At 45.9% G+C, this 26,754-nt stretch overlaps 2 protein-coding genes across 2 annotated transcripts in view; both read left to right on the top strand.

The window, feature by feature from the left end:
• Positions 1-9,160, top strand: part of LOC113450224 (uncharacterized) — a 160,044-nt gene extending 150,884 nt beyond the window's left edge. Inside the window, exon 4 of the transcript XR_015742451.1 lies at positions 8,884-9,160. The gene's annotated coding sequence lies outside the window, so the exon portion shown is untranslated. The remainder of the gene's footprint in view (positions 1-8,883) is intronic.
• The window catches only part of LOC113450239 (alpha-2-macroglobulin-like), an 81,766-nt gene that overhangs the window by 14,623 nt on the left and 40,389 nt on the right, over positions 1-26,754 (top strand). The window contains exons 6-18 of the mRNA XM_087927695.1: positions 5,042-5,210; positions 6,474-6,558; positions 6,981-7,104; positions 9,431-9,545; positions 11,149-11,258; positions 12,970-13,131; positions 16,456-16,680; positions 17,402-17,465; positions 18,353-18,489; positions 19,535-19,684; positions 21,262-21,435; positions 23,617-23,686; positions 25,128-25,275. Of these exons, the coding sequence (XP_087783821.1) occupies positions 5,042-5,210; positions 6,474-6,558; positions 6,981-7,104; positions 9,431-9,545; positions 11,149-11,258; positions 12,970-13,131; positions 16,456-16,680; positions 17,402-17,465; positions 18,353-18,489; positions 19,535-19,684; positions 21,262-21,435; positions 23,617-23,686; positions 25,128-25,275 (1,733 nt within the window). The remainder of the gene's footprint in view (positions 1-5,041; positions 5,211-6,473; positions 6,559-6,980; positions 7,105-9,430; positions 9,546-11,148; positions 11,259-12,969; positions 13,132-16,455; positions 16,681-17,401; positions 17,466-18,352; positions 18,490-19,534; positions 19,685-21,261; positions 21,436-23,616; positions 23,687-25,127; positions 25,276-26,754) is intronic.

The following is a 26,754-nucleotide window of genomic DNA, read 5'->3' as shown; positions in this document are numbered from 1 at the left end:
AGGATTACAATGAAAGCATGCAAAACACTTCAAAGCACTTGACGGCAGGACAAGAAGTGACTTGTTGTGGTCCGACAGCGGCCAGCGGAGCTTGCACAGCAGACTTGGACAGTGAGGAGGCTGGGGAAGAACACGGGCCAGTCCTGGAGTCTGGGGAAGGCTCTGACGAGTGCTCTGCATTGGAGGCCGACATGAGTCCAGGGCCGCCTGACAGTTACCAGTGGAGTCGGACATCAGTGAGGCAGAAGAACAGCTGGAGCCTGTTCCCAGTGTGTAATGCACAGAGTTGCCAGATGAAGGGAACAGCTGAGGAGCAAGGGCCGACTTGGGAGGAAAGCCACAGGTGGATGGTGAATGGCCCCTTCCTGTAGGGAATAAAAGAGGAGCAAAATGGGAGTGGGGTTTTGCAGGAGACAGTTGGTTCCTTCTGGCATGCTTGCCAAGTATTGCAGTGTCTGAAAGATATCGGCCTGGCCTGATAAAGATTTGTAACTGTGAACTATTTTGAAAGACTGTTAGCCGGAACTTTGGAAAGTAAAACAAATAAAAGGGGTTTATCAGGACGAGGACTCGGCCTCGTGCTGTTGGGGTCAGAACAGTGACAGAGGAAAGCTTATCAAACAGTAATCTAACCTCCTGACCCGATAGCCGTCTTCCAAAATTTGAGGGGCTGCCCCAGAGAGGAAGGGGTCAAGCTATTTTCCAAGGCACCTGAAGGCCAGACAAGGAACAATGGATGGAAACTGAACAAGGAGAGATTTAACCTGGAAATAAGGAGAAACTTTCTGACAGGGAGACCAGTTAACCAATGGAACAGCTTTGCCCTTAGATGTTGTGGGAGCGTCATCACTTGAGACTTGCAAGAAGAGACTGGAGTCCTATCTGTCAGAAATGGTGTAGCGTCTTGTGCTGGGGCAGGGGGTTGGACTAGATGACCTACAAGGTCCCTTCCAACTTGGTTAATTTGTTAAAGCAGAACAAGATCAATCTATTCTCCAAAACACCTGAAGGCAGAACAAAAAGCAATGGATAGAAATTAAGGAGAGAAGCAAGCTAGAAATAAGGAGAAATTTCCTAATAGCTAAACAATGAACCAGTGGAACGGCTTGCCCTCAGAAGTTGTGGGTGCTCCAACACTGGAGGTTTTTAAGAAGAGACTGGACAACCAATTTGTCTGAAATGGCATAGGGTATCCTGCTCGAACAGGGGGTTGGACTAGAAGATCTCCAAGGTCCCTCACGACCCTGTTCTGTTCTCGTTGAGCAGCAGGTTGAAGTAGATGAAGACCTACAAGGCCATCTCTGATATTCTATATTTTGTATTCTGCTGGCTTAAATTACTTGGGAAATTCTTCCAAGAGTCCCATCGGGTCTCTCTGTTAATCATAACAGATAATCAGAGTTTGAAGGGACTTTGTAGGTCATCTAGTCCAACCCCTTGCCTTTTGGGGCTCCTGTGCCGAAAATTGTGCGCGCGCTTGTGCACGAGCACTCACATGCCAGGCAATGTGTGCGCCCCCCCCACACACACACCCTGCACATGCACGTGAAATCCCTCTCCGCCCTCTTACCTGCACTTCGCCTCCCAGATGATTTTGGGCCCATTTCAGGCCTTTTTTGGCCTCCCGGAGGCTTGAGGAAAGCTTCTGCAGCCTTTGCAGGCCGAAAAATGAGCCCGTTTAATCACTTCCGGTATTTCCGGAAATACAGAAAGTGACAAAACGGGCCTATTTTTCGGCCTGCTAAGGCTTTCCTCAAGCCTCCAGGAGGCTGAAAAAGGCCTCAAAAGGCCAAAAATCAGCTGGGAAACACGCACATGTGCCGTGAGGTAAGCTTGCCTGTGGCTTGCGTGCCGGCACAAATGGCTCTGCGTGCCACCTTGTGGCACGCCTGCCATAGGTTCCCCATCACGGCCCTACACCATTTCTGACAGATAACTGTAAACTATATTGAGGGAGAAGTGCCTTTGACGGATGGATTCTATAGAAATTCTGTAGAAAACCGAGGGAGCCCAAGTGGCTGAATCCATCTAAAACCCACCAGTTCTATGAGCTGCTCTAAGGAGGCTTTCATTTTTGAAAGAGATGTCACTCATTAACTTGGGGGAACTATACTCAAAAGTCCCAGGTGGATAACTATGGCCTCTTTTTGACCTGTGGACTTCAATTCCCAGAATTCCTGAGCCAGCCATTCTTGGTCCAAGGGCTTTTTTAAAGAGGCTCTAGTAAAATTGTCCACCCCTGCTCAAAGTTCATCTTTGTTTTATTGCAATCATCAAGCCACCAAGGCCTTGAACCACTGGCAACAGGCTCCCCAAGTTGGATATTGTCCAGGAGCATTACATTTTCCATTTTCCTGGACTCTAATCTGCTCGGGGTGGATTCTTTAAAGGGAGAAGGAAATTTGGAGAAGATTCACTTGTGCCAGAGGTGGGGAACGATGGCCCCTTTAAGATTTGTGGATCTCAACTGGCCCCCAAACTTGGCAACTTTGAGACTTGTGGATGAATAGAATAGAACAGAACAGAGCAGAATAGAATAGAATTCTTTTATTGGCCAAGTGTGATTGGACACACAAGTAATTTGTCTTGAAGCAAATGCTCTCCGTGTACATAAAAAGAAAAAAATACAGTCATCAAAAATCATAAGATACAACAGTGATAGTCATAGATCACTAAATAAGCAATCAAATCACACCAGGAAACAAAACAATATAAATAAACCAATAGCAACAGCAATAGAAGAGTTGGAAGAGACCTTGGAGGCTTCTCGTCCAACTCGCTGCTTAGACGGGAAAACCTACACCACTTCAGACAAATCGTTGTCCAATTTCTCCTTAAAAACTTCCAGTGTTGGACCATCCACCACTTCTGGAAGCAAGTTGTTCAATTGGCTAATTGTTCTGCCAGGAAATTCCTCCTTAGTTCTAGGTTGCTTCTCTCCTTGATTAATTTCCATCCGTTGCTTCTTGTCCTTCAGGTGCTTTGGAGAATAGCTTGACTCCCTCTTCTTTGGGGCAGCCCTTGAGATACTGGAGCACTGCTATCATGTCTCCCCTGGTCCTTCTCTTCATCAGACTAGACGTACCCAGTTCCTGCAACCGTTCTTCATAGGTTTTAGCCTCCAGTCTCCTAATCATCTTTGTCGCTTTTCTCCGCACTCTTTCTCGAGTCTCGCCTTTTTTTTTTTAACATCGTTGGATGTAATAGGTTTGCCAGACATACAATTCAGAGACTTGAATTGTAATTTGAATTTGAAAATGACAAAGGGTGTAGATCAGGAGGTCCCCAAACTTGGCAACTTTAAGACTTGTGGACTTCAGTTCCCAGAATTCTCCAGCCAGCTATGCTTGGCTGGAGAATTCCGGACGCTGAAGTCCACAAGTCTTCAAGTCGCCAAGTTTGGGGACCTCTGGTGCAGATTGCTCAAGATTGTAGAAACCCAGCTAAGCCAGCTAAGAATATTGGTATGTCATTTCAAAATGTGAGCACTGGCTCACAGAAATGAGCTTTTAAAAGGCTAGTTGCAAAATTGTTTAGTCAGCTTTTCGTTCACTAAATTGTTTGAAAGGATTTCTGCAATATTTGATCCGCTGCTGTATCCGGCATACCCTATTTTAACTGCCGGATGGTACCTCAGATAACTTATCTGTGGGCTATCTTGAGCAAAGAGACTTTTTTTTTTTATGCTGAGAATAAACAGAAAAGCAAAATGGCATTAAAGATTAACCCTAGAGGCCACACTGAACAGTTACTTGGCAGAGAAATTCTCTTTTACTAAGTTGTGGACATTGATGCCAAAGGGCCAAATTCAACATCTGGAGGCATAGACAAGATCTAAATCTAAAGTGATGATGCAAAATAGGCTGAGGTGGTCCCGTCCCCCCCGCCTTGTTCTTAATTCTAGGTTTGATCTCTGTTTGATAAGTTTCCCTTTTTTGTTACTTTTGGTCCGGGTCTCAGGAGCTGAATTGTTTTGTCAGAAAATTTCTCCTTGTATCGAGGTTGCTTCTCTCCTTGATTAGTTTCCAACCATTGCTTCTTGTCCTGCCCTCAGAAGCTTTGGAGAATAGCTTGACTCCCTCTTCTTTGGGGCAGCCCTTCAAATATTGGAAGACTGGTACCATGTCACCCCTAGTCCTTCTTTTCATTAAACTAGCTTTGAACGAAACTTTGATTAACTTTGAACAAATGGGCAAAATGCCCTGCAGAAAGTACAGAGAAGAGCAACCAGGGTGATTAGGGGACCGGAGATTAAAACATAATCTGTGGTGATCGAGTTCTACTAGAAATACTCCCGTGTATCCAACATTGCTCGGTCCAAAAATCCTCTTTCCTATCAATCCCTTGGGCGTGCTCACACAGGTAGTTCTTGACTTACGACCGGTTGCTTAGCAATTGGTAGCAGTTACCACAGACTTATGACCCAGGTTTGAAGTTCTGACATTAGCGTTCCCTCTGCAGTCATATGACTTCGCTCTGGGCATTTGGCACCAACCATAGAGAAGAGCAACCAGGATGATTAGGGGCCTGGAGACTAAAACATACGATGAACGGTTGCAAGAACTGGGCCTGGCTAGTGAAGAGAAGGACCAGGGGAGACAGGATAGCAGCTTTCCAATATTTGAGGGGCTGCCACAGGGAGGAGGAAGGGGGTCACGCTATTTTCTAAAGCACCCGAAGGACAGACAAGGAATAATGGATGGAAACTGAACAAGGAGAAATAAGGAGAAACTTTTCTGACAGAGAGAACAATCCACCAATGGAACAGAAGTTGTCCTCGGAAGTTGTGGGAGCATCATCACTTGAGACTTTCAAGAAGAGATTGGACTCCCATCTGTCAGAAATGGCGTAAGGTCTCCCGCTTGGGCAGAGGGTTGGACTAGATGACCCACAAGGTCTCTTCCAACTCTGATTGTCTGTTATCTGTTAAAGGAGAGCACCCAGAAAGGGTTACAGGTTTTGGAATCTGGATTGTTTGAAATTAACAAGAGCAAAACTTGCTTCCTTACATTTTATGTCCCTGCTTCCTCGGCACTTACAGGACCCCAAGAGAAACCGGTTGTTCCAATGGAGAGATGTGGATCTGAAGGGGGGCCTGGTCCAGCTGGAATTTCCCTTGGCTTCCGAGCCTGCCTTAGGCACCTACAAAGTGGTGGTTCAGAAGGATTCTGAAAGTAACGTTCAACATTCTTTTACGGTGGAGGAATACGGTAAGATGAAGTCAGTGTCTTGGCACCCGACTTGTCCACACCCAAATGAGATGGAACGGTGGTTGTTGGGTTATATCTTTTACGGGACTGATTTTGGGGGGTGGGGTGGGGGAAGACGTATTGTAAATGATGGACAGGTTAGGAGTGGGGATTTGAGCTGTTTACTTAGATCAGGGGTCTCCAAACTTTGTGGACTTTAACTCTCAGAATTCCCCAGCCAGGCTCCCTTCCTTCCTTCCTTCCTTCCTTCCTTCCTTCCTTCCTTCCTTCCTTCCTTCCTTCCTTCCTTCCTTCCTTCCTTCCTTCCTTCCCTCCCTCCCTCCCTCCCTCCCTCCTTCCTTTCTCCCTTCCTCCCTTCTTCCTTTTTCCTTCCTTCCTTCCTTCCTTCCTTCCCTCCCTCCCTCCTTCTTTTCTCCCTTCCTCCCTTCTTCCTTTTCCTTCCTTCCTTCCTTCTTTCCCTCCCTCCCTCCTCTTTCCTTCCTTCCTTCCTTCCTTCCTTCCTTCCTTCCTTCCTTCCTTCCTTCCTTCCTTCCTTCCTTCTCCAAAACTCATTGCTGAAACTAATTCATTCCTTCCTTCCTTCCCAAGACTTATTGCTGAAACTAATTCCTTCCTTCCTCCCTCCCTCCCTCCTTTCTTTCCTTCCATCCCTCCTTCCTTCCTTCCCTCCCCCTTCCTTCCTTCCTTCCTTCCTTCCTTCCTTCCTTCCTTCCTTCCTAAAACTCATTGCTGAAACTAATTCCTTCCTTCCTTCCTTCCTTCCTTCCTTCCTTCCTTCCTTCCTTCCTTCCTTCCTTCCTTCCCAAAACTCATTGCTGAAACTAATTCATTCCTTCCTTCCTTCCCAAAACTTATTGCTGAAACTAATTCCTTCCTTCCTTCCTCCCTCCCTCCTTTCTTTCCTTCCATCCCTCCTTCCTTCCTTCCTTCCTTCCTTCCTTCCTTCCTTCCTTCCTTCCTTCCTTCCCAAAACTCATTGCTGAAACTAATTCCTTCCTTCCTTCCTTCCTTCCTTCCTTCCTTTCTCCCTCCCTCCCTCCCTCCCTCCCTCCCTTCTTTTCGTTAGCTGCCCATCTCAGTCAATAACTCTGGACATCTTACAATCCCAAAACTAAGCTGCATCTTGACTCCATGGCTGTGGGAAGGAGGTCATAATGAAGCAGAGACAAGAGTGCATTCTGGCTTTCCCACCCACCCCCCACTTCTCTTTTTTTCCTTTTTAAAAATTCTGATTTTATCCTGGTACTTCATTCTTCCTTGTAGTGTTGCCCAAGTTTGAAGTTGTCGTCAAGACCGCCCCAGTCATAACAATTCTGGACAAGGAACTGAAAGTCACCGCCTGCGGCAAGTAAGTGGCAGCGATCTGACTTTCTTTTCTTCTTATTCAAAACCAGGATTATTATTATTTTTCTGACAGACATTCTTCACATTGGCGATTTCCCTTACCCCCGTCTCCTTCTGTGCCAGCCGTGGTCTTGTGACCATGAATTATGATGTTTATTTGATAGAAACCAACATTTATTTCTGGCTTCCAGCAAAAAAAAAGGCCCACTGAAGTCAATAGATTCATTTACTGATCACCCCCAACAAAGATTTAACAAATGTCTCACTTAGCAACAGAAATTTTGGGCTCAATGGTGGTTGTAAGTCGAGGACTACCTGTTGTAATTGGCTTCCCTTTCCTCCCACCCTTTTCCTCTTTAGCCAGGGTGCTGCTTGTTCCAATCATCTCATTTTTTTTCCTAATCTTTTGGTTGTTTCTGGTCACAGGTACACCTATGGGAAGCCAGTTCCTGGTTTAGTCAGAATCAGGGTTTGCCGGAAATTTTCCCACTTCAGAAGCTCGTGTTATGGCGAAGAGTCCAAAGCTGTCTGTGAGGAATTCAGTGGAGAGGTGAGTCCCAAAAGTTATAGCAGAGACCTTTTGAACAGGGCTTGTGAAGATTCCTCAACCGCTGGAGTCCCCATGGGGTTCACACAATCAGGGACAACATTTGTCTCAAGGGAATGCATGGAGCAGCATTGTTCAACCTCCGCAACGTGAAGATGTGTGAACTTCAACTCCCAGAATTCCCAGCAACTTGGTCAGATGGTTGAAGTCCACCCATTTTAAACCAAGCTTCCTGGCGAATTCTGGGAATTGAAGTCCACACATCTTCAAGTACCAACAGAAGAGAATAATTGCAGCTCTCAGGGTGGAACTGCCCGTTTAATCCTGTGCCCTCTTAGCTCTGATGATGTCACCCAGTTTGGTAGTGAAATGTCTGAACAATGGAAACTGAACAAGGAGAGATCTAACCTGTAAATAAGGAGAAACTTTCTGACGGTGAGAACAATCAACCAATGGAACAAAAGTTGCTGTCAGAAATTGTGGGAGTTTCATCACTTGAGACTTTCAAGAAGAGACTGAACTGCCATCTGTCAGAAATGATGTAGGGTCTCCTGTTTGGGTGGGGGGTTGGACTAGATGACCTACAAGGTCCCTTCCAACTCTGTTAATCTGTTTGCAAAAAAGCAACCAGACTCAGAGAGCATCAAGGACCACAGATCTTCATGTTACTGGGGTTAAGAAATACTGGTATGGAGGAACAAAGACATGATATTGAAGAAGACATTCCACAGCCGTTCTACAAACACCGGCATGTTTGCACATTTATTTATTTAAAATGTATATACGGCTTATATGGCCACCCATTTCACAATTGGGACTTTAGGCTGTGAAAGAAGATTAAAATCAGATTTTAGGCTTGGAAGGGAGGAGACAGTGAGGAAGAAACTCAAGCTTGCCCAACTCTGATTTTCTTTAGTATAAAGGAGGAGGGAAGGAAAAACTCGGTCGTATTTTCAAGAGTCTGCTTTAAAAACACATTTCCACAATAACATAAAAATAGTCGGAAGGGACTGTGGAGCAGTGGTGAAATGCTATTGGTTTGGCCTGGTTCAGGCGACCTGGTAGCAAAAATTACGATCGCTTTGGCCGAACCTGTAGCTTGACGATCAGCGAAAGAAGAGAAAAAGCGTAGGATCCCACCCGCCCCAGCGCTTTTCTGTTCTTTATCCCCTCAGCTGATGGGCGCGCGGCAGAGCCTCAGCTGGTGTTTGGAGAGCTGCGCACGCGGGTTAGGAGCGTGTGCGTGCGCCCGCACAAAGCGTGCGATCACCGACGGTGGGGAAACTGGTGGAATCCCGCCACTGCCTTGGAGGTCTTCTAATTCAGCCTTCTGCTCCAATAGGAAACCCGATAAACATTTCAGACAGAGGGAAAGTCCAATTTCTTGTTCAATGTTGGTGCTCTCTCCACTTTTGGAAGCAAACCATGCCACGATTTGTATCGTGATAATTGTTCTCTCTCTGACGAAATTTCTCTTCAGTTCCAGGTTGCTTCTCTCCTGGATGAGTTTCCATTTGTTGCTTCTTGTCCTGCCTTCAGGGGCTTAAGCAAGGGGCTGGACTAAAGGACCTCCAAGGTTCCTTCCAGCTCTATTCCAATTCTGATTCTGAAATAAAAAGTGAACATACCCTTGTTAACCTGGATGGTCAAAATGGTTTCTCGGTTATAGTCTGAAATGTTAAGTCGAAGTTGAGCCCCAAAGTTTTCCAGCAGTTTTTTTAGTAGATCGTCTGGGCCAAGTTGCAGGCCGCGAATGATCCCTCCAGGAGACAGTCTGAGAAGGTTTACCTTAGGACAGTGGCCCCCAACCTTTTTTGTGCCACGGCCCGGTACCGGCATCACAAAATGATCCGCGGCCCAGTACTGGCATCAGCACGCATGGCAAGGCGAGCCGAGCAACCGGCCAGCCAGCCGCCCCCCGCTTCTCCCCGCCACCTTTAACTCCTCCTTTGTACCTTTGTCAATGGGCTTCGGGACGGCTTCGGGACGGTCGCTCGGCTCGCCTTGCCTTGGGTGCTGAAAGAATCCTCGTGCCTTAGTTTTGTTCGAAGCCGCCACCCCAACCCTTCGATGAAACTAAGGCGTGAGGATTCCTTCAGGACCCAAACGCCGCTTTCCAACCGGAAAAGCCCACCAGAAGCACTGTCTCGTCAAAACAAGATGGCGGCGCGTAGCAAACTGGCGGCCCGGTAGAAAATGTTCCATGGACCGGTACCGGTCTGGGGCCCGGTGGTTGGGGACCCCTGCCTTAGGAAGATTCTCGAGGAAAACAGGAAGAATAAAGAGAATTAGCCACGGCAACTTGCTCCTCTCTGATTTCCCATGCCAGGCGGACATTCACGGCTGCTTCTCTCACGTGGTGGATCTGAAAATATTCCAATTGAAGAGAAGTGGATTTCAGAATGAGATCAACGCGGAGGGCACAATCACAGAGGAGGGGACAGGTAAATAGATCATTTGAGGAAGGTGGAGGATACCTTGGTTGAGGGGCAGCGCAGCTTGCTTTGTGTAGTGAGACCTGCAGCTTCAATCTTCAGCTTTTCCTCGAAAACAGGGTTTGTTTTTTTTTTTTTTTTACAAATTGGTGAATTTACAAATGGGTACATTTTAACTCCCAGAATTCCCCAGCGGTTCACCCCAAATCCACACACCTTAAAGTCACCAAGTCTGAAAGACAATTCCTGTGGAAGACAAACCAGAGTTTGTAAAGAACTTGGCCGGAACCTGGCTTTTGTGGCCCAGAATATAGGTCAACGCTTCCGTCGCTAAGTGAGACAATTGCTTAGTGAGCTTTGCCCCCTTTTGCAATCTTTCTTGCCATGGTTGTTAAGTAAATCACTGCACTTGCTAAGCGAACAATGTGATGGTTGAGTGAATTGGGCTTCCTCGGGGACTTTGCTTGTCAGAAGGTCACAAAAAAAGGATCCCCTGAACTTGGGACACTGCAAATGTCCTAAATATGAACCAATTGCCAAGAAGCCAAATTCTGATCACGTGACCATGCTATAATGATCATAAGTGTCAAAAAGAAGAATAGAATGGGATGGGATGGGATGGGATGGGATGGAATGGAATGGAATGGAATAGAATGGAATAGAATAGAATAGAATAGAATAGAATAGAATAGAATAGAATAGAATAGAATAGAAAGGGATGGGATGGGATGGAATAGAATAGAATAGAATAGAATAGAATAGAATAGAATAGAATAGAATAGAAAGGATGGGATAGAATAGAATAGAATGGGGTGGGGTGGGGTGGAGTAGAGTAGAGTAGAGTAGAGTAGAGTAGAGTAGAGTAGACTAGTGTAGAATAGAATAGAAAGGGATGGGATGGATGGAACGGAACGGAACAGAACAGAACAGAACAGAAAGGACAATGGGAATGGGAATGGGAATAGAATAGGAATAAGAATAGAATAGAAAAACAGAAAAAAAATACTACCAACCTGCCTTCCATTGAGGACCTGCATGAATCAAAAAGAGGGCTGTGAAAAATATTTACAAGACCCCTCACATCCCGGACATAAACTGTTTCAACTCCTTCCCTCAAAACAACGGTATAGAGCACTGCACACCAGAACAACTAGACACAAGAATATTTTTTTTCCCCGAAAGCCATCACTCTGCTAAACAAATAATTCCCTCAACACTGTCCAACTATTTACTAAGTCTGCACTACTATTACTATGTACAGGTCGTCAGTTGAAGGCAGGTTGGTAGCAATTGTTTTTTTTTTGTTGTTGTTCTAATGATCCTTTGAAGTCACGTTTTTTTTGTGCCATTGTAACCTTGAATGGTTACTAAGCAAACATTTCTAAGACAATGTCTACTGGATGTGAAAGGGTTCAATTGAATGATACAATTGTTAACAAGAAAACTATGAATCTTTCCCACCCCCCCTTAATTTTATTTCTAATTTCAAAAGTAATTCCTGGTTACTGATATTGACCTCATTTTTAAACATCTTCACATTCATTTCAGTCAGCAAAAGGTGCTATTGTGTTGTTCCTAAGCTTTACATGTGTCGTTGGTTCCTTTTCGGCAGAGGTTGTGCTAACAGGCTCAGGTACCACGGAGATAACTTCGGTGAACAGCACCGTTTCCTTTGAAAATGTGGACAATTACTACAAACCTGGACTTCCTCTCTCTGGGGAGGTAAGGCAAACTGGTTGATGACCACCCTCGTTAAATATTTTATTTGAACCATGTATTGAATCAGTGGGTGAGTAGGACTGTCCAAGAAGCCCTTCCTATTCTTTGGATGCAACCCACTCTTAAGTCTCAGAGACGGGTGGGATTCGACCGGTTCAGACTGGTTTGAGTGTACTGGATGTTAAATTTGCATCTGGTTTGTCGAAATGGTATTTGAACCAACCGGCTGGCTCCGCCCACCCCTCCCCACTCCACGCGACTCATTTGCAATGCAGGTGAGTGCAGGGTTCGCGCAGAGTCTCTGGGAGGGGGGAAAACAGGCCTTCCGGAAGTCTGGAAACGGGCCTATATCTGCCTTCCGGAGGGCCTCCAGAGTCCAGGGAGGCCATTTTCCCCCTCCCAGAGACCCGAGGCAAGCTTCTAGACCCTTGGGAAGGTGAAAAACGGCCGTCCTGGAAGTTCCGGTAGGCCAACCCCACCATGGCCACACCCACCCAGCAACTGGGTAGCGAACTGGTTGCTGGGATTTATTTATTTTTTTGTAAATTTTATTAGTTTTTAAAAACAAACATAAACAAACAAAACATAAAAACATAAAAATCTCTTCCATAAGTGTACAGTGTGCCGGTTGGTTTACAAATTATTTTGTGCCTCCATTTTGTAGTCTTCAATTACAGTTACATTACATAAAAGCTCATATTATCAATCAAAGATTAAATATCCTAGTATGATTATTAATCAATCATTTGACTATAGTTTTATTCATTCATATTTTACAAGATAACCATAATTTAGTTAATTTATTTTATAACAGTTCATATTATCATCCCAAATCAATCCTAGAAACATTTTGTAGATATAATAAAAAAAGAAGTACATCTTTATATATTTATTATTTTCTAAAAATCTACGTTTCATTACTGTATTTTATTATCTAACCATTGATAGAAAAGGTCCCAAATTTTATAAAATTGTTTATCCTCTTGCTCTCTGATTTCAAATGTCAATCTACTCATTTCAGCACATTCCAATATTTTCTTAATGATTTCCTCCTGCAATGGTATTTTCTCATTTTTCCAGTTTTTAGCAAATACAATCCTAGCCGCTGTTAATACATTTACAATCAGATATTTCAAATCTTTACTATATGTTTCAGGTAAAATTCGCAATAAAAATATCTCTGGTTTCAAGTCTATATGGTTTTTTTTTTGTCATTTTTTCCAACCACTTCTGGATTTTAGTCCAGTATTTTTTAGAGATTGCTGGGATTTTTGAATCCTACTTCTGCTTAGAGATATTGCTCCTGAAGTCCTGAAGGTCCTTTTTCAAGAGGCAGCTGGACTTCCCTTGTTTTTCTTCTCATCCGAGAAGCTTCTTCGAGTTCTAATTGAATGGTGAGGAATGGAAGGATTAATGACCAGCTGTCTGCAAGGAATATAAATCCTTCCATTCCCCACCATCCAGTCAGAACTGAAGAAGCTTCTTGGATGAAAAGTGAAATGTCTTTGAAGTAAAACAAGAAAGCCCAGTTGACCCTTGGGTGGGGAAAAAAGGCTCTTTGGGACTTAGATAAGTGGTTCCTCTTCCCCTCTGACCCAACTCCTGTTCACACAGCTACCCTGTGTGAAGGGTACCCTGATTGACGTACGCTAGACTTCAATCTAGCACAGCAATTGGATCCGTTCCTAAGCTTGTGTTTGCTTTGTAACTTTAGCTTAAGCTTGAGGATGGCAGAAGAAACCCAATAACCAACAAGACCATTAAGATTCGAATATCAGGAGTACAGAACAGTTCCTACTTCACGACGGATGAAAATGGAAAAGCCCACTTTTCCATAGAGACTTCCGGCTTCACAAGCGATAACGTGCAGCTCACTGTGAGTATTCTTAGTGATGGAGTTGTTAACTGTAATTTACGGCAAGGTTCTTAGCTTGGTGTATCCTTTGCCAAATAGGATCCGAGGTAGAAAGGTACTTTTTACTTATGAATAAGATGGGGTGCAATGGCTGAGTGGTTGAAGACTCTGAGCTTGTCAGTGTTTGAGACCTGAGTCCTGCGTTATGGCATGAGCTCCTGTTACTTGCTCCAGCTCCTGCAAAATGCGAGTAGATAAATAGGTACCATTTTGGTGGGAAGGTAACGGCGTACCATGTGGCTTTACATATAGTCCCACTGGCCACATGACTATGGAAATGTCTTCGGGCAATTCTGGCTCTCTTGGCTAAGAAACGGACATAAACACTGTCCCGTAGAATTGGACACAACGGAACGAGGGAAAGCTTTACCTTATCAGAATTCCCACTTTTACATTTTGTGATTTTTCTCCAGTTCCTTTTCTCCTATTCTGCTCCTGCCACATCCATTATCCAGACATTTTTTTGTCTTTCTTACCGACAGTTGGTAAATCTGGGCTTTTATGTGGCAGGTGCTCGCCTTGGGGGCCTCTCAGGCATCCTGCCATAAAAAGAAGAAGTGGGGAAGAAGGGGAAAGGATGAAAGGGCAACAAAGCTTTGTGCGTATGTGATAGGAAATCAGGAGGGGGTAAATGACAGGTGAGAAGGACCGGATCCAGGGGTGGGTTTCTGGGGGTTCGCAGAGTTCGGGAGATCCTCTAGCTAAGATTCTGTGCAGTTTGGAGAACCTCCAAATCCCACTCCTGGCTGGCCCTCCCCGCCCCGCCTTTCCCAGGAGTCCCCACATGGGGTGGGCACATAAGTGCAGGGCGCAGAGGCCCAGGGAGGCTGAAAAACAGGCCTCCCAGAAGTTCAGGAAGGCCGGAAATGGGCCCTTTCTCAGCTTCCAAAGAGCCTCCGGAGCCTGGGGAGGCTGTTTTCACACTCCTGGAGGCTCGAGAAACGTCTAAGGAGCCCGGAGACGACAAAAACGTTCCCCTCCCCTGCCGTCGTGTAGGAGGCCAATTACCCCGTAACCGGGAAGAGAACTCATTGCTAAAATTTTTGAAGCCTACCCCTGACCAGAGATCCTGTTTATACCAGCATCCCACAGCCAGGCACCCTGAGAAATATGCGGATTACACCCGCCCCCCAAAAAACACCTCAGAGTTCTCAAAACATCTTGGTGAGGTCTCGCTTGGCTGGAAACGGACTGGTAACGGCGGGTTGTGTGTGTGAGGGGTGTTGAGGTAATTCCCCGTTAGGAGAATGAGCGCATACAGGGAGACCTATTTGAGAGGAGTGTTTGAATAATACACATACAGCACACAGATACACTGTACAGTAAATGTAGGTTTTTACTTCCAGAAACGTTAAGCAAAGTTCAAAATAAGCAATCCAAAGTCATTCACAGGTAAAATCAGTCAGTTTTCATCCAGGGATAATCCAAATATCAAAGTCCGGTGTCCAAAAACAGTTCAGTATCAGACTTACATTAAATCCAGGAATATCAGTCAATTAGAAGAAATGGAGCAACGGCAATACTTCCCAACAGAAGGAAACAGAGACTGACTCACACTCTCTTCTGAGACTAAGACTAAGACAATCCAAGTTTCTGGCTCCATCTTATGGCTGTTTGAAAAACCACACCCAATTGCAGTTTTTGCAATCTCTTTAAAGACATAATACTAAAATGTTTATCCTGGTTTATATATTTCTAACCCAAATACCTGTTAGGTGACTTATATTCCTAACAAGGGGGAAGGGAATGGCTGGGGGCAAACTTACACCTCATGTTTGTATCTAGCGAGCGCGGGAGATTTCAGAGCTGGCTTGACTTTGCTGCAGCCAACATCCTTAGTAAAAGAACCCTTTGCTTTAACCAAATGGAGCCGAAGGCTTTTCTTTCCCAACGGATCGGATTGGGGCAGGTCTGACAGTTTGTCTGGCTGAATTCTAAAAAGTCTTGGAGCACTTTGGCTTCTTCCTTTCCTATGACTTTGTCTATTTTCTAGATCCTGCCCGTTTTTGCTCTTGCAGATCTTCCAATGCACCACTGTTGCCACTTTGTCATGCTTGTAGTCAGTCTGGATCTGGGTGGATCTTCTTGCAGCAGCTAGCGAGGTGGTTCACGGTTTCTTCAGCTCCTTTGCAGAATCGACATCTGCTGTGTGTTAAACGCCAATGGAGATTGTCAATCGTCCAGTTCATGGTTGTGTCAGATCCCTAAAATGATACTGCCCTTCAACTAGGGAAAGGGGGAGGGGAGTATATTTCTTTATTCCTACTTCTGACAACTGTTGTTTTATAACCTTTATCCTGGTGCCTAAGCACCCTGAGGTTTTCTCACCTTTGGGGGAATGTATAAGGGGGGAGGACCATGTGGGTTGTTTCACTCTGAAAGCCGGCAGAAGATGACCCTGGGGATGCCTGTGTCAGGGCTCCAGTAGTCACCTCCATTTAAATTATGAGTCTCTAGCTGGTTCTTTCAGACAGCTTACAGAACACAAGGCTTGCATCGCTCGCATTGCGAACAACACAAGGTAATGTGGAAGGCGGGGAACTTGCCCCATGCGCCTCACTTGGCCACCGGGCTGTTTTTTTCCACTTCTTTCTTCTTCTGCTTTTGGCTGCACCCAAGGAAAGCAGCAACGGTCTTTCTTTCCCTCCCCCAAACTCCACCAGAAATGAGTCTTTGGGACTCTGCAAGGCCTCCTGCTCCAAGGGGCTGTGCCATTCTGGCGGAGTTTGGGGGAGAGAAAGAAAGATTTCTGCTGTTTTCCTTGCATGAAGCCAAAAGTCTCTCTCTCTCTCTCTCTTCCCCTGAGAACGGAGCTGGAGACGGTATCCTGTGATCCCAAATAAAGAATGATCGATCGGTAGGAAAACAGAGTGGGGAATTTTCCTGCAGACTTTTTGGGGGATTTTCCCAGAGTCTCTGGTCCGCGAGATTTAAAATTATGAGTTTGGGCTCCCCGAGGTCCAAAAGGTTGGCGACCCCTGCTCTATAGCGTCATTTTGAGGGAAGGAATTGAAACAGTTTATGTCCGGGATGTGAGGGGTCTGTAAATATTTTCACAGTCCTCTTTTTGATTCCTGCAGTATACAGGTCCTCAATGGAAGGCAGGTTGGTGGCAATTGTTTTTTCTGCAGTCCTAATTACTCTCTGGGGTCTGTGCCTGTCGTGTTGGGTTGCAGAACCAATTCCTCTGTAGAATATTCCCCCAGTGCATTTTTTCCTTCAACTGTCCAGTGTATATGATGATGATGATGATGATAATTGGTTATCCTTCCTCTTCTTTGCCAGGCAAGTTATGCAGAAGTACCGCACTGTTACGATTCAAACTGGGTCTTCCCTGAACATCGGTCTGCCTACGTCACAGTATCACGTTTCCATTCTCCAAGTCAAAGCTACCTCAACATTCAAAAGCTTCCTGGCAAACTAAAATGCGGGCAAGATGCGGTGATCCCGGTCCATTACATTCTCAATTCAGAGGTCATAAAGGACAAAGAAGTTTTCTTTCACTACTTGGTAAGTAGGAACAAAGTGGCCTTTATTTCACTCACAAGGGCCGAAGCAGGAAGAGGAATGGAGGGGAGGGAGTATCTAAGGAGTAAAGGTGTAGTACAAGAGACATGTGGAGCAGTAGTGAGATTCAATTTTTTTTTTTACCACTGGTTCAGTTGGCGTGGCTTGGTTATTTAAGCACTATAAAAAAGATGTTGAGACTCTAGAAAAAGGGCAGAGAAGAGCAACCAGGATGATGAGGGGACTGGAGACTAAAACATATGAAGAACGGTTACAGGAACTGGACATGGCTAGTCTAGTGAAGAGAAGGACCAGGGGAGACATGACAGCGGTCTTCCAATATTTGAAGGGCTGCCACAGAGAGGAAGAGGGTCAAGCTATTTCCCAAAGCACCCGAAGGCCAGAGAAGGAATAATGGATGGAAAGTGAACAAGGAGAGATTTAACCTGGAAATAAGGAGAAACTTTCTGACAGGGAGAACAATCAACCAATGGAACAGAAGTTGCCCTCAGAAGTTGTGGGAGCGCCATCAGTTGAGACTTTCGAGAAGAGATTGGATTCCCATCTGTCAGAAATGGTGTAGGGACTCCTGTTGGACTAGATGACCTACAAGGTCCCTTCCAACTCTGATTATCTGTTATCTGTTGAGCAGTTTTTCTTTCTTAGATCCCACCCAACTACAGAGATCTCGACAATAAATCTTTTTGTTTTTTTTTCCTCAAAGGTGGTGTCCAGAGGGGATATTGTGAAGTCAGGTACACATCCCTTGAAAGAAAAGCATAATAAAGGTAAAAAACTGTTTTTCCTTCTCTTTCCACTTTCCTTCCACCCATTTTCCTTTGGGAATGAATGAACCGATGAAAGAGTCGGTCTCTTATTCCATTTTTTGCCCGAAATGCTAATAAAATCTCATCTCCAAAGTATGGCCACATTAATTGGAAGAGCGCATTCCAAAATATGTTGATGGCCGTTATGTCAATGGAAGATAATTTCACACAGGCAGGTTCTGTGAATTTTTATTAATCAATACCTCACCTGCACCAGTATTACACCGAAATATATATAGATCGCATTTGAAGAGATCCTTACCGTGTGTGTGACATGCAGACATTATCTATATAAAAGCGAAATACCACTCACGCGTCATCACAAAATCTCCAGAACCATAAAGCCTACAAACTTTGAAATTTGGCATGTATGCTCCTCTTGGCTTCTAGGTACTCACTAAGAAAGGATTTTTCCAAATGACCATCAGAGCATTAGTATTTCCTATGTGATTATTAACACGCTCTGATGCTAAGGAGTTCTACTCCCCCTCCCCACCTGAAAAGAAAACTGTTTCAAGTGCAAAACACAAGCAGAGGATGGCGGGGAGAAGAGGGGATGGCTCCATGTGAGCGGTGGAAATTTGCACTTGTGCACACAATTCCATGAAGGCCCGCCACTTACACAAGTGGAGCTGCATACACAGCACAATCGCCCACCACTTGTGCGGCCCGGTTCTGAATGGGCCACAGCCCGGGGGGAGTGGGGTTTGTGGACCCCTTTTCTCAGGTCATTGTTAGACTTTGCTCTAGTGTTACCTCAGGGAACGGAACTCTTTCCAATGGATCGCCCTGGCCTTAATTCTTTGCGGTTTCTCGGCCTCCCTGAAAAATGTCTGTTCTTTAACCAGGAACGTTCAACTTGGACCTCCCTGTGGATATCACGATCGCTCCTCTGGCCCGCTTGCTCGTGTACACAATTTTGGATAACGGAGAACTCGTGGTGCACTCTGCCGATTTCCCCGTGGAGCCCTGTTTCGCAAATAAGGTAGGGTGCCAACAAATGCCTCCCGGTGTGGATTCTTCCAGCCGGGAAACAACGCTTGGAAGAATAAATGGAATAACGAAGCAAAGCTGCCGGAAAGGGGTCTTTTAATGGCAAGAACAGTGGTGGGGCTCATTTCCGGCGGGATGAGTCTGCCTATCGAGATGAGGTGGACTGGTCGCTTTTGTGATGTGGAGACAATAACTTGGTCCTTAACAGCAATAAGACCAAGGAGCTTATAGTGGATTGTCGAAGGAACAGATCAGACATCCAGCCCCTTGCTTATCAATAGAGACCGAGTGGAGCAAGGGGCCAGTTTTAAGTTTCTGGGTGTTACCATAAAAGAGGACCTGACCTGGGGTGCCCACATTGCAACCCTGGTCAAAAGGGCCCAGCAGAGGCTTCTCAGAAAACAATAATTCAGTGAAAACCTTCTGGTGACCTTCTACCGCTGCATCATAGAGAGTATCTTAACTTACTGCACCTCTGTATGGTTTGCACAGTGGCAGATAGGAAAGCACTCCAGAGGGTTAAGGTCATTGCCCAGAAGATCACGGGTTGCCCTCTCCCCTCTTTGGAAGAGGTTTATAGCTCCCACTGCCTTAAGAAAGTTCAAAACCTTCTCAAAGATCCATCTGATCCTGGACACCCTTTTTTTTTGAATTATTACCATCTGGCAGACGATACAAGAAAATAAAAACAAGGACAAATAGGCTGAAAAGCGGCTACAAAAGAAAAACAGGACAGTAGCTCTGTTGAATTCTACTGTATAGTGCAGTGTTGGTGCGACGTCGGGGGTTTTCAGTTCAGTGTGTGGAGGGTGAAGGATGTGTGTTTGTGTTTATTTTCATGCTCATGATGTGCACTGAAGGTGGTGTTTGATTTCGTTGTACGAGCTCAATTAAAACTAAGAAACCAAGATGGGTGACATTCAGCAAAGTTTCTTGGCTTGGTTGATGTCTAAGGCTCTGTGTGTTGTGTTTGGCTCCTGGATTGCCTCATAATAGTAGTCACACTGCAAACGCTCGTGACGTTTCCTGTCGCTTAGGTGAGCCTGCGATTTGCTGACCGCGAAGGCCTGCCCGGCAGCAGCATCAACCTCCATCTTGCCGCTGCCCAGAACTCCCTCTGTGCCATCCACACGGTTGACGAGAGCGTCTTCCTTCTGAAGCCTGAAGCTGAACTTTCCCCTCAAACGGTGAGGCCAAATTGCCAGCCCGGTCTTGGCGGGCTGCGAATCCCTGAGCCCTTTTGAGATGACCCTATAATAATGGAGTTGGAATGGGACCTTGGAGGTCTTCTTGTCTGCCCCCCCCTCCCCCCCTCCTCCCGCTGAAGCAGGAGGCCTTGTACCATTCCGGATAAATAGCTGCCGGTCCGGTCGCTTCTTAAAAACCTCCACAACTTCTGGAGGCAAGCTGTTCCATGGGTTAATTGCTCTCAGGATTTCTGAGCTGAGCTGCCGGCCACCCTCCATTGGAGCCGGGGGAGCCTCCCCTGAGGTTCCCCTCGAACAATATGGCTGCTGTGCTGTAAAAGCAAAGGAGCCGCCACAGAGAGTCCACAGGCATTTTGGGGGCAACAAAGGGAAGGCAGTGCCGGCTTTCCAATCATTTGCAGCCAATATGCTGTCTGGAGAAAAAAAGGGGAAAAAAATGAGTCAATTTGATTGGCTTAGGGATCTGTAGGGTCCATGGTTCTGGAAGGTTCATCAGAAATGGAAGGGAAGGAAGGAAGGAATAAGAGGGAGGGAGGGAGGGAGGGAGGGAGGAAAGAAGGAAGGGAAAGAAAGAAGGGAGAAGAAAGGGAGGGAGGGAAGGAAGGAAGGAGAGAGAGGAAGGAAGGAAAGAGGGAGGGAGGAAGGATAGGGAGGGAGGGAGGGAGGGAAAGAAGGAGAGGGGAGGGAGGAAGGAAGGAAAGAAGGGAGGGAGGAAGGAAGGAATTAGTTTCAGCAATGAATTTTGGGAAGGAAGGAAGGAAAGAAAAGGAAGGAAGGGGAGAGAGGGGAGGGGAGAAAGGGAAGGGAGGAAGGAAGGAGGGAAGGAAGGAAAGAGGGAGGGAGGGAGGAAGGAAGGAATTAATTTCAGCAATGAATTTTGGGAAGGAAGGAAGGAAAGAAAAGAAGGAAGGAAGGGGAGAGAGAGGGAGGGGAGAAAGGGAAGGGAGGAAGGAAGGAGGGAAGGAAGGAAAGACGGAGGGAGGGAGGGAGGAAGGAATTAGTTTCAGCAATGAGTTTTGGAAAGGAAGGAAGGAAAAGAAGGAAGAAAAAGAAGGAAGGAAGGGGAGAGAGAGGGGTGGGAGAAGGGGAAGGTAGGAAGGAAGGAATTAGTTTCAGCAATGAGTTTTGAGAAGGAAAGAAGGAAGGAAGAGAAGAGGGAGGAAGTAGAGAAGGAGGGATAGGAAGGAAGGAAGGAAAAGAAGGTAGAGAAAGAAGGAAGGAAGGGGAGATGAAGGGAGGGAAGGAAGGGAGGAGGGAGGGAGGAAGAAAGGAAATAATTAGTTTCAATGAGCTTTGGGAAGGAAGGAAGGAAGGAAGGAAAAGAAGGTGGGAAAAGAAGGAAGGAATGGGAGAGAGAGGGAGGGGAGGGAAGGAAGAAAGGAAGGAAGGAAGGATCTCGTGATTCCAATTTGGGTGCTTGGCAACTGGCTTCAGTTTACAGCATCACAGCGTCCCCCAGTTGTGCAATCCCCACTTGAGACCTTCAAAGTCCAGGGGGAAGTGGGTCGCAAGTCGAGGGCTACCTGCACTGAACTGGGGGTCTCCATTCTTTTCAGGTTTACGATCTGCTGCCTTTGACAGACATCAGGGGCTACTACTACAGCGGTGAGAACTTGGAAGACCCAGACGCAAACCCCTGCGTGCCTCCCAAAAAGATCATTGTGGATGGAATTCGCTACCAGACCGACACCTATTCTTACGAGGAAGGCGATGCCTATACAATTCTCAAGGCAAGCCCCCCCACCCCCCCCCCCAAAAAAACGCTTGCCAGAATTTCACTCGTTAGAGAAGTCAATCGTTTTAGGCTGAACCGTTCCATCCCGAGAGCAACGAGGCGGTGTTTTTTTTTAATCTTCTTTAAATTGCACTTAATCAACCAAAGGTGAAAACGAGTGAAAATAAGGGGTTATTTTTAAGGGGAAAAAAAAAATACACCGATCGAACATTCTGAGGTAATTCCCACCCCTCCTCTCTGAGGCGGCATGTCGTTGAACTGTGGCGGCAGTGAGCGATGAGCATGAGGGGAGATTCCACCAGGACATCGCAAGCATGGAGAAAAGATACCAAGGGAAATGGAGTCCATCCATGCTTGCCGATTACTGCCGGAATCTCCTCAGGGATGATCCCAACTGCAGTTCACGAGAGAAAAGCCAAAAGGTTCCGTTTAGATACCGAATTAAGATGGAACTTTGTCGTTTAATTTGATGTTAGAGCTTTGTAGAATAGAATAGAATAGAATAGAATAGAATAGAATAGAATAGAATAGAACAGAAAATAAGAATAGAAAATAGGATAGCAGAGCATAGCATAGGAATAGAATAAAAAGAGTTGGAAGGGACCTTGGAGGTCTTCTAGTCCAACCCCCTGTCTAGAGGCAGGAAACCCTACACCACTTCAGACAAATGGTTATCCAACATCTTTTAAAAAACCTCCAGTGTTGGAGCATTCACAACTTCTGGAGAAAAGTTGTCCCACTGATCAATTGTTCTGTCAGGAAATTTCTCCTTAGTTCTAAGTTTCTTCTCTCCTTGCCAGTTTTTCATGCAAAAAGCATGAAAAACCAATAAATGAATGGAAAGTTATGTGGATAGGATAGGATAGGATAGGATAGGATAGGATAGGATAGGACAGGACAGGACAGGACAGGACAGGACAGGACAGGACAAGGATAGAATTCTTTATTGGCCAAGTATGATTGGACACACAAGGAATTTGTCTTCGGTGCATAAGCTCTCATTGTACATAAAAACTATAAGTGATAAATCATGATCATAGTAATCATAAAATACATTATTCATAAATCATAAGATACAACACTTAGTGATAGAAATAGAATCAACATAAATTGTTCTAGGAAACTACATAAAGCAATATAAATCGTAAAGATACAAGCGAAGAAGTTACAGCCATAAGTAGAAAAGGAGATAAGTAATAGGAAAGATGAGAAGAAGAATAGTGATACAATCTTAGTAAATACAGTAGTTTGACAGTGTTGTGGGAGTTGTTTAGCAGAGTGATGGCATGGGGGGAAACCTGTCCTTGTGTCTAATGGTATCAATAGAAAGATAAATTTATAATGATTGGTGTGGTACCATTCTCACTGCTGTATCACATTTTGCAGAAAATTTATGGAGTATAATCATACACCACCCTCTCATAATTTTGAATTATTTTGATGCAATTTCAACCTGAAGCTGTATCTTGGAAACTGGAGCCAATTAACATTCAGGACTTAATTTTCCTTTATTAGTGACCCAACTCTGGTAAAATTAAGCTTCAGTTCTTTGGGTGGATTTTGCAAATCTGTTTCCGTAGAAAACATTGGCAGATTTCCTTTGTATCTGTCGTATTTTTTTCCCCTCTGATGTTGGAGATCAACCTCATGCTAGATTTTCATTTTGGTAAGCTGAGTCCCAAGTCTTGGTGTCATACTTTTCATAACATATTGTAGGTTGAGCTGCCATGAGGGCCTACTGATAAAGATGCTTGCCTCTCACTTGGAAGGTTGAGAGTTCAAACCTAGGTAGTGGCAGATACTTCTCTCCCAGGGCGCAAAGAAAAAAATATCTGATGTGAATTTAAGCATGGTGTCAGGAAGGGTATCCGGCCAGTCAATGCTCAGCTCCATCCAGTGGCCCCAATTCTACCCCGAATAAAGGAGTTATAAGGTCATGAAAAAGGGGAGTGTTGTTGTGTTTTTGACACATCCTCAAAATAAAAAGGGTGCATTGTCACATCCATCTTTATTTTCTAACCAGTTTAAGACAGCACACTAGGTGGATTATAGATGGATAATAGATGGACAGATTGATGGATTGAGGGGGAGAAAAAGAGAGAAATGGGGTGTGTGGGTGTGTTTCTTTTCCACACTTTCTGTAATATTTCATAGTGAATTTCTGCTCATTTTACAGGACATTGGCTTCAAACCGTTTACAAGCACCCAGATATACAAGCCCAATATTTGCCACACCCGGGATTACTGTAAGAATCTGAAGTGAACTGATAAGGGTGGAAGGGGGAAGCTCCTCTACTTATTTATCGATTGCATTTGAAGGTCAAAAAAGTCAAGATGGTGGCTACAACTGCCCCATTAAAGCCCCGTCTCTTCTTTATGTCCGTAAGATGAGGCAGGAAAGGAAAATTCTTGACACCTTTGGACTCTGGTGTTGGATGAGGCTCCTGGGGGCAGAGTGGACAGCTAAAAAGACAAACCAAGGAGTCATTGAACACAGCAACTCCCAAGTTCTCACTTGGGCACGAAGGTTCAGGCTCAAACTATCATATTATGTAAAAACCTGGCTTTCTTGAGAAGACTCCCGTGACAGAAAAGATGGTGGAAGGAACGAGAAGAACCGGACAACAAGTAGCAAGGGAAATGGACTCTCTTACAGGGGTTGATGGAGGGGCTGTTAGTAAAGATGGAGGACCCAGTTAGGGACCAATTATGCAGAATATCTATGTCAGGGGTGCCCAGCCCATGGATCGGCACCAGTTTGTGGCATGCCAGCAACCAGGCCACGCAACCCACAAGATGCAGGCAGCAGGCGAAAAAATGCCTCCTCCGGTCTGTCAGGAAAACCTTTCTCCATGGAACCGGTCCCTGGCCCGCTGAACTTGGTACTGAGTAAGAATCAACAAAGCACGATGACTCAGCGGCTTAACAACTCTGGAGACGGTCTGTGCTCCAGGGGTTTGAGTCCTAGCACTGTGTGATGGTGTGAGCTCCCGTCACTCCGCCTCAGCTTCTGTCCACCTCACAATTCGAAAGCATGTTTCTATGCGAGCAGATAATTAGGTAGCATTTTGGTGGACAGACGGGTTGGTGCTCCGTGTGGGCAGTCAGATTCCTGCTGGCTCTGAACCTACCCAGTTGCAGCACCCGTTTGCAAGGCAGCTCCGAGGAAGTGAGGGGAGACCTTGGGTGATGCTGTAGGAAGAGCCACTCATGGGTTTTTTTTGGGGGGGGGGTATGAAATGAGCTCACCTTCTTGTGGCACATCTTGGGAAGTGTGCAAGTGTGTCCTATAACAGAGGTGGTAAATTGGCAAGCCAAAGTACAACTCTGCAATAGCGTTGTGATCTTCTGGCTAATGTAAAAATGAGGATAAGGGTGAGGATATGGATGATAAGAATAAGAATCAAATTGATGAGATATAACCACCAATCAAAGACTGTTTGTCTTGGTTGGTTGCTTAGCTGCAGCTACCCTCTTGACTTTTGTTGGAGAAAGTGTCCCTCACACTTTCTTTCCTGCACTTCCTTCTCTTCGTTTAACACTCCTGAGTGCTTGTGGCTCTCAGAGACATGGTAATGATTATCTTTTAAATGTTCGTGAGGGTGATGGGTGTTGCTTTGGAGAATTCATCTTGAAGGACAGCTTGGAGATGCTAAAATACAAAATGCACGCTTTTTCTCTTGGCAGATCCAATGGCAGGAGGCGTCCACGTGGGACGTCTGGCATCAACAGAAGTTGCAGAATTCAAAATGGAGGACGCAATCGCAAATGCTGTGGAAACAACCATCCGGAGCTACTTCCCAGAAACCTGGATATGGTCCTTAAAACAGCTTGGGTAATCCAAAGGATTCTATGTTTGGTGGAATCGGTAGCTCTTCAGGGAGAAATTTTTAAGACCTTATAGCCAGGGTTCAAAACTTTTAACAAAGGGTTCTCTGCCTGGTTGCTGGGTGGGTGTGGCGCCCATTTCCGGCCTTCCCGAACTTCCGGGAGGCCCGTTTTTCGCCTCGAGCCTCTGGAAGGGCAAAAATGGCCTCTCCCGGGCTCCGGGCCCATTTCCGGCCTTCCTGAACTTCCGGGAGGCCCGTTTTTCGCCTCAAGCCTCTGGAAGGGCAAAAATGGCCTCTCCCGGGCTCCGGGCCCATTTCTGGCCTTCCCGAACTTCCGGGAGCCCGTTTGCCTTGAGCCTCTGGAAGGAAAATGGCCTCCCGGCCCGGCCCATTTCCAGCCTTCCCGAACATCCGGGAGGCTCGCTTTTCTCCTCGAGCCTCTGGAAGGGCAAAATGGCCTCTCCGGCTCCGGGCCCATTTCCAGCCTTCCCGAACTTCCGGGAGCCCGCTTTTCCCTCGAGCCTCTGGAAGGGCAAAATGGCCTCTCCGGGCTCCGGGCCCATTTCCAGCCTTCCCGAACATCCGGGAGGCTCGTTTTTCTCCTCGAGCCTCTGGAAGGGCAAAAATGGCCTCTCCTGGGTTCTGGGCCCATTTCTGGCCTTCCCGAACTTCCGGGAGGCCCGTTTTTCGCCTTGAGCCTCTGGAAGGGCAAAAATGGCCTCTCCCGGGTTCCGGGCCCATTTCTGGCCTTCCCAAACTTCCGGGAGGCTCGTTTTTCACTTTCCCCGAGCCTCCGTGCACGCCCTGCAGTTACATGCATCCAAAACAGGCTGCGTGGGGACTTTTGGGAGGGGAGGGGTGGGGTAGGAGGGGCCAGCCAGGAGTGGGATTTGGAGGTTCTCCGCACAGAATCTTAGCTAGGGGCTCTCCCCGAATCCCTGAGAACACCCCCATCAGCTGACCCCTGCTTATAGCTGCTAGTAGATACTGTATACATTTGTAGATGTACTCATAGATAAGAGCCTCTCCTCAGTGGTGGTCGTTAAGTCGAGGACTTAATTTATTTATTTATTTATTTATTTATATGTCACAATTCTGAACTTCCCATCTCAACTTCATGACCACAACTGAGTGTCAGGATTCCGGCAGTTCACCCCGTCATTTAAATCATGAGTCTTGAGCCAAACTTCGAAAACTTTCAAAATCATTTATTGGGAGTTAATAGGCCAGCACTGCCTGGATGTAACCGACTCTGTGACCCATAACTCATGGTCACCCTTCACCCTGGTCTTCCCCCATCCCCTGGGTGTATCATCATTCATATTCTCCAATGGGACACATCCATAGTCCGGAGTCACCAATCATACTCTCCGGTTAGAATTTTGCTCGGCAGAAGTTTCAGTCACCTAGTTACTAACCATTTATGGAATGCAAGCTGCTCCCCCCTCTTCTGTTGGCGACTCTAAAAAAGACCGCAGAAGTGG

Source organism: Pseudonaja textilis, chromosome 2 (genome assembly GCF_049901715.1).
Source record: "Pseudonaja textilis isolate UNSWEBS1 chromosome 2, rPseTex1.2, whole genome shotgun sequence".
In the NCBI taxonomy this organism is placed as follows: domain Eukaryota; kingdom Metazoa; phylum Chordata; class Lepidosauria; order Squamata; family Elapidae; genus Pseudonaja; species Pseudonaja textilis.
The sequence above is the reverse complement of the archived record's forward strand: the minus strand, read 5'-3'. Positions and strand labels throughout refer to the sequence as shown.